This window comes from Ranitomeya imitator, chromosome 6, assembly GCF_032444005.1.
Source record: "Ranitomeya imitator isolate aRanImi1 chromosome 6, aRanImi1.pri, whole genome shotgun sequence".
NCBI lineage: Eukaryota > Metazoa > Chordata > Amphibia > Anura > Dendrobatidae > Ranitomeya > Ranitomeya imitator.
Window position 1 is genome coordinate 429404848 of NC_091287.1, and position 7460 is coordinate 429412307.

The 7460-nt window shown below is 42.7% G+C and overlaps 1 protein-coding gene across 2 annotated transcripts in view; it reads left to right on the plus strand.

The window, feature by feature from the left end:
- The window catches only part of RGS20 (regulator of G protein signaling 20), a 246259-nt gene extending 239041 nt beyond the window's left edge, over window positions 1–7218 (plus strand). The window contains exons 4-5 of one of the 2 annotated variants that reach the window (XM_069731347.1): window positions 1141–1375; window positions 6218–6504. In XM_069731347.1, the coding sequence (XP_069587448.1) occupies window positions 1141–1375; window positions 6218–6406 (424 nt within the window). In that variant the 3' untranslated portion in view covers window positions 6407–6504. Of the gene's footprint in view, window positions 1–1140; window positions 1376–6217 lie in introns of both variants that reach the window. The other variant, XM_069731348.1, reaches the window with a different exon arrangement.
- The last annotated feature ends 242 nt before the right edge of the window (window positions 7219–7460 follow it).

A 7460-nucleotide genomic window follows, 5' to 3' on the forward strand; every position in this document is an offset into this window, starting at 1 on the left:
GACACATCCATGTCTCCAGTACAAGTGGTATGTGTTTTATCATGGATACCACATGTACACATTATAACCTCTGATGTTTCGCACATGTCCGTGTTTTCCTGGCAGCACGGATGACAAGAGCCAATACAAGTCTATGGGTACGTAAAAATCATGTACAGTACACAATGGCATCTGTGTGTGAAACTTTATAATGGATTTATTTCTTTATCTGTACCAGAAAAACACTGACGGTAAAAACAGACACATGGATGACACACTGATGGCACCGGTGCCAGTTTTCCACGCTCGTGTTTTATACAGACGTATAAAGTGATAGTAGTAAAAGCTGCAAAATGACTGCTACAGATTGTGGTCATATTGTGCTTTTTAGTAGTCGTGAAATTGGGGAAAAGTCAAATTTTTTTTTTCAATGAGTATATAGACCCTAATACCTGCCATAACATCTCACATGATAAATTTGTGGGCTAGAATGTCTGTCTTTCTAGAAAAAAAATTAACACTTTTGTTTCATCCTGTATAATTTTGTAGTGGCCTAGTGAATGTAGGATGCCATAAGGCACATATACGTGAAGGGGTTGTCTGGGACTAACATATTGTCGACCTGTTTCTAGGATAGACCATCAATGTCAGATCAATAAGGGTCCAATACCCAGCCCCCCCACTGATTGGCTGTAATCTGCTCTGGCGGAGGCCGAGGACGTGGTTCAATATGTTATTTAGTTGCCGCTCTTAGATACTGCGTCTTTTCTCCCATTTGCTTGAGTATGGTATGAAGTTCAGTACCCAAGAGTGGCAACTAGACAATGTACGAAGCTACTTTGTTTTGTACACTATGTATATCTGGCCACCAACGAAGCTGATAACATCTGATCGGTGCCTGGTGTCAAACTCCATCATTCTAACATTGATGACCTATTCCGAGGAACGCTCATCGTTAGGATAGTCCTGGACAACCTTTTTAATCTATGGGCATTTCATCTGTGGAAGAAGGTGGGTAATGGAAGTACCAGTAATCTCCAATCCATATGAATACCTTAAAGAATTGACCAATAAAAGTAATGAAAGGTGTTTTTCTGACATAAAAGTACAACGCCAGCTTTCTTCCAGTAGAAATAAATCTTGACTTCATCTTCTCTTTAGTCCAACTCCTACTCTTGAAGATGTGTACTCTTGGGGTCAGTCTTTCGACAAACTTATGAACACTCCTGCTGGGAGAAATGCTTTCCGTGAGTTTCTCAGAACAGAGTTCAGCGAAGAGAACATGCTTTTCTGGATGGCTTGTGAGGATCTCAAAAAAGAAGCCAACAAAAATGTGATAGAAGAGAAGGCCCGGCTAATATACGAGGACTACATCTCCATTTTATCTCCCAAAGAGGTATATTGTACTGATGTTTTCCACTTGTCTTTTTTTTTTACCTCTCCTAATCTACATTGTGCCTGCCTTGTTGCATAACCATATCTGCCACCATCCTGACACACGCCATATATTCTGGTGTAGAACAGTGTTTCTCAACTCCAGCCTTTACGTACCGCATGTACAGACAGGCATACTCACGTGTTCTCTCTATGGCGTATCCGCCATATGTGACCTGTTGGGGTACTGAAAGAGGTTTTCCAAAAATGTATGTTTTTTTTACTTCACAGGCCGGCCAAGGTTGAAAATGAGAAACTGAATGGCACTCCTCCTCCATGATGAAACATATCAATAATGGCAGGAGGCAGAAGAAGAGAGCCAGTGCTGGAGCAGTGGTGGGCGAGTAACATTCAGTTTGTTTGTTTTTTTACCCTTGGCAGGTCTGAGGAGTAAAAAACAAAATATTTGAGGGAAAATCTGCTGAAAGGACGGAGTTGAGTAACACTGATGTCTGATGTAGAAATTGGGCAGCGTCATAAACTCACCAAAAGCTCATCATGGTAAGTAGCCTCAGGGCTCTCTGACACGAGAGTATGACGTGGCCGAGTATCATCCGATATTATATGGCATAGCACTCGGCTCACTGCTATACTGTGGGCCGTGCACCGCACCCGTGCTCCGATGCTCTCACTAAGATGAGACACTCTGCTCAGACTGACAGACCGCGTCATCAGCATAATCAGACCCATCTCTCGCATGAGAAAATGTACGTCCATGTGACCCCTGGCCTAAAAGCCTGGCATGCACCCTTCCCCACACACCCAAAGGCAAACTAAATGTTAGTCTAATTAAAGTGGTATGGTACGGACAAGCTGCTCGTGTAGCCAATTAATTGGATGCGATCTTATAGCACAAAACCGTCTATTTGTTTCACAGATTCAACAGGTACTCATTATAGTCTATGGTGATCTTCACATTTCCGCTTTTTCCCGGTATCACAGATGACAAGGGTCAATACAAGTGTATGGTTCAGTGAAAAACATGTACAGCACTCGGATGGCATCAGTGTGTCAGTGTACAGTTTGTGTGCTGTACGTGTTTAACATTGCAAAGTGTAGGAGCTTTCTCATTTTATGTTTTCTTTATCCATACCGGAAAAACACTGATGACACACTGACGCACAGTTGGCCTACTGAATCACAGATGGTCCACAGATGGTCCACTGACACACAGATGACATACTGATGGCACACTGACACACAGATGGCCCACTGATGGCACACTGACACACAGACGGCCCACTCATGGCACACTGACACACAGATGGCCCACTGATGCACAGATGACACACAGATGGCCCACTGACAGACAGATGACATACTGATGGCACACTGACACACAGATGGCCCACTGATGGCACACTGACACACAGACGGCCCACTGATGGCACACTGACACACAGATGGCCCACTGATGCACAGATGACACACAGATGGCCCACTGACACACAGATGACATACTGATGGCACACTGACACACAGATGGCCCACTGATGGCCCACTGACACACAGATAACAAATAGATGACACACAGATGACACACTGATGACACACTGACACACACTGACACACAGATGGCCCACTGATGGCACACTGACACACAGACGGCCCACTGATGGCACACTGACACACAGATGGCCCACTGATGCACAGATGACACACAGATGGCCCACTGACACACAGATGACATACTGATGGCACACTGACACACAGATGGCCCACTGATGGCACACTGACACACAGATAACAAATAGATGGCACACAGATGACACACTGATGACACATAGATGGATCACTGATGACATACAGATGACAGTTATGACCCACTGACGACACACAAATGGCACACTGATGACACAGTTATGACACTGATGGCACACTGATGACACATAGATGACACACAGATGGCACACTGACACACATGTGACACTTAGACGGCACACTGATGACACAGTTATGACACACAGATGGCACACTGATGACAGTTATGACACATAGATGACATACTGATGACACAGTTATGACACACTGATGGCACACTGATGACACATAGATGACACACTGATGAGACACTAATGTCACTGATGGCACACTGATGACACACTGATGACACACTGATGGCACACAGATGACAGTTATGACACACTGATGGCACACTGTCGGCACACAGACATACTGATGGCACACAGATGACATACTGATGGCACACTGATGACACACAGATGACACAGTTATGACACAATAATGACACATAGATGGCACACTGATGACACAGTTATGACACATAGATGGCACACAGATGACATACTGATGGCACACAGATAAGTTATGACACACTGATTGTACACTGATGACACACAGTTGACACACTGATGGCACACAGATGACACACTGATGACACATAGATGGCACACAGATGACATACTGATGGCACACCAATGACACAAAGATGACAGTTATGACACACTGATGACACACTGATGGCACACAAATGACACAGTTATTACACACTGATGGCACACTGACGGCACACAGATGACAAACTGATGACACAGATGGCCTACTGATGACACATAGATGGCACACTGATGACAGTTATGATACATAGATGGCACACTGATGACACACAGATGACACACTGACACATAGATGGCACACAGATGACATACTGATGACAAACTGACACAAAGATGGCACACAGATGACATACTGATGGCACACTGATGACACACAGATGACAGTTATGACAGACTGATGACACATAGATGGCACACTGATGACACAGTTATGACACACTGATGACACACTGATGACACACAGATGACAGTTATTACACACTGATGGCACACAGATGGCACACTGATGACACAGATGGCATACTGATGACACAGTTATGACACATAGATGGCACATTGATGGCACACAGATGACACACTGATGACACATAGATGGCACACAGATGACACACTGATGACACAGATGGCACACAGATGACAGACTGATGCCACATAGATGGCACACAGATGACACACTGATGGCACACTGATGACACATAGATGGCACACAGATGACATACTGATGGCACACTGATGACACATAGATGGCACACAGATGACACATAGATGGCACACAGATGACATACTGATGGCACACAAATGGCACATTGATGGCACACAGATGACACAACACAGTGATGACACACAGATGACACACAGACAACACACAGACGACACACTGATGACACAAATGACACAGTTATTACAGACTGATGGCACACAGACGGCACACTGATGACACAGTTATGACACATAGATGGCACACTGATTGCACACAGATGGCACACAGATGACACACTGATGACACAGATGGCACACAGATGACATACTGATGGCACACAGATGACACACTGATGACACAGATGGCACACAAATGGCATATTGATGGCACACAGATGACACAACACAGTGATGACACACAGATGACACACAGACGACACACAGACGACACACTGATGACACAAATGACACAGTTATTACACACTGATGGCACACTGACGGCACACTGATGACACAGATGGCATACTAATGACACAGTTATGACACATAGATGGCACACAGATGACACATTGATGACACAGATGGCACACAGATGACATACTGATGGCACACAGATGACATACTGATGGCACACAAATGGCACATTGATGGCACACAGATGACACAACACAGTGATGACACACAGACGACACATAGATGTCACACTGATGACACAGTTATGACACACTTATGACACACGAACGGCACTGGTACTGTTTTTTCTGGAGCCGGTTTTATACGGACGTGTGAAGGGGGCCTCAGCCAGACCTCTAAGTTGCGTTGTGGCCTTACTGTGTCTTCATAAGACAGGCTCCATTACATGGTATATACTGTATTTCTTGGGGAGAATACCTCCACACAGAGTCCGATATCACATGATCTGATTTTTGCCTTGTTACATTGACATAGGTTCTGACAGAAATAGAGCATAGCGTATCTCTTCGGACTCCATTTGCTATATTCCCTCTGGAAACATTTCTTCTAGGGGAGGATACATGGAGCCCGAGGCCATGATGCCTCTGTGCACTGCTGCACTGGCTCTACCCAGATGTGCCCATAAATGTTTCACCAGGGTCTAAGTAAAGTTGAACGGTTCCTCTATGGGGAATATTCTGCAGCTTGCAAACATATCGGTGTAATCTCCGAAGATGCGACAGATGTATCTCCTACTGATGGATAAACAAGCCATCCGTCCTGACATATGGACAGGATCACATATGGAACAGTCTTGGGACTGACATAAATACTATTATTAACTTTCCAACATTTCAGCTACAACAGATAAAACAGAGTAGAATTTACCACTATGACATTGTGAAGATGTATCATGTCCAGAGACCATTCTGTGGCTATAAACAACGGTAAGACATTTACGACGATCTCCATGTGAGATCCCCAAGGGGCGAATCTGAAGGCCTGGTGAGAGAGAGAATAATTATTCTGAAAACATTCTGACCTTTCAGGTATTATATTCTCAGACAATATAAGACGGAATGATTAGCAGCAATCGAGAGACGAGAACAGAGCTGTCAATCACCAGAGTTACTTACGGTAAATGACTTCTGTATATAGAGGTCGCGGCTTATTATGGCTCAGCATGCCGCTTCTCTGCTCACAGTATGGGGGGGACCAGTCAGGGGTCTTCTGCTTTGTGAAAAGGTTGCAGCGACGAGGAATTTAAAAAAAAAATCCACTTTTTATTTTTTCAGGTCAGCTTGGATTCCAGGGTGCGAGAAGTCATCAACAGGAACATGTTGGAACCCTCACAACACACGTTTGACGATGCCCAGCTCCAGATTTACACCTTAATGCACAGAGACTCTTACCCACGCTTCATGAACTCTGTAATCTATAAAACCCTACTTCAGACCTTATCGGAAAATACCGCCGAGTCTTAGTTTTGTTAATGTTTTGTCTTCTTTTTTTATTATTATTTTTATTGTCATTTTTATTTATTTAAAATAAACGGAAAAATGGGTACTACACCTGGCAGGGAGGTTCGCGCTACCATGAAGTTCACCTGAAAACTCTTCTCAGGCTTATTTTAATATGGACTATGTTACATTGTCTCCAGCTGTGGGCTCATCGCCGTGCCTGTTGCAGCTAGCGATCAATTTTAGTGATATTTAAAAGAAAAAAAGGCTATGGAAACCTTTTTAAATGATATAATATATATATAGTAGTTGTATTTTTACAACAGTAATTAGTATATATTCAGAGACAACTGTTGCCCTGGTGGAAGTGCCTTGATGTATTTATGTCTATTTCCTACGACTAGATTGGACTCTTACACTACGACAATGTATATGATGTAAAATTCGATCTGTCTATTAAGGAGGGTACTTCCACTTGTCTTCGGGGATATATGTTTGTGTGTATGCTATAGATATATATATATATATATATATATATATATATATATATATATATATATATATATATATATATATATATATATAGCTATGCATATGTACTTATACACAGCAACAAAAAAAAAGTGTGCCGACGTGAACAATTTGCAATGTCATGGAACAAATCTGGCTTTTTGTTGAAGGCCAGCATTTCCGATATTAATTATCGTGTGAATGATTTCAAGGGTTTTGGATAAATATTTCCTTTTCTTCTTTTGCATTGGGAGAATTAATTAAATATATGGACATTCACCGACGACAACAATCCTACGCTGTAATAAAGCACAATAGTTTTATCCAAACAGTGGTGATTTTTTCCCTACAACAATCCACATTAAATGTCACAATGAAAATGGAGTTCATTCTGCTGGTGCCATGTTGTACATAATTACGTAGGTTGAAAAAAAAACCTAGGTCCATCAAGTTCAACCTTTCTCCATCAATTATACATGTTGTCACTAATTTAGCTATAACTCACAATGTTATGTGTATCGAGGAAATTATTCAGACCTTTTTTGTAAAAGCTGTTATAGTGTCTGCC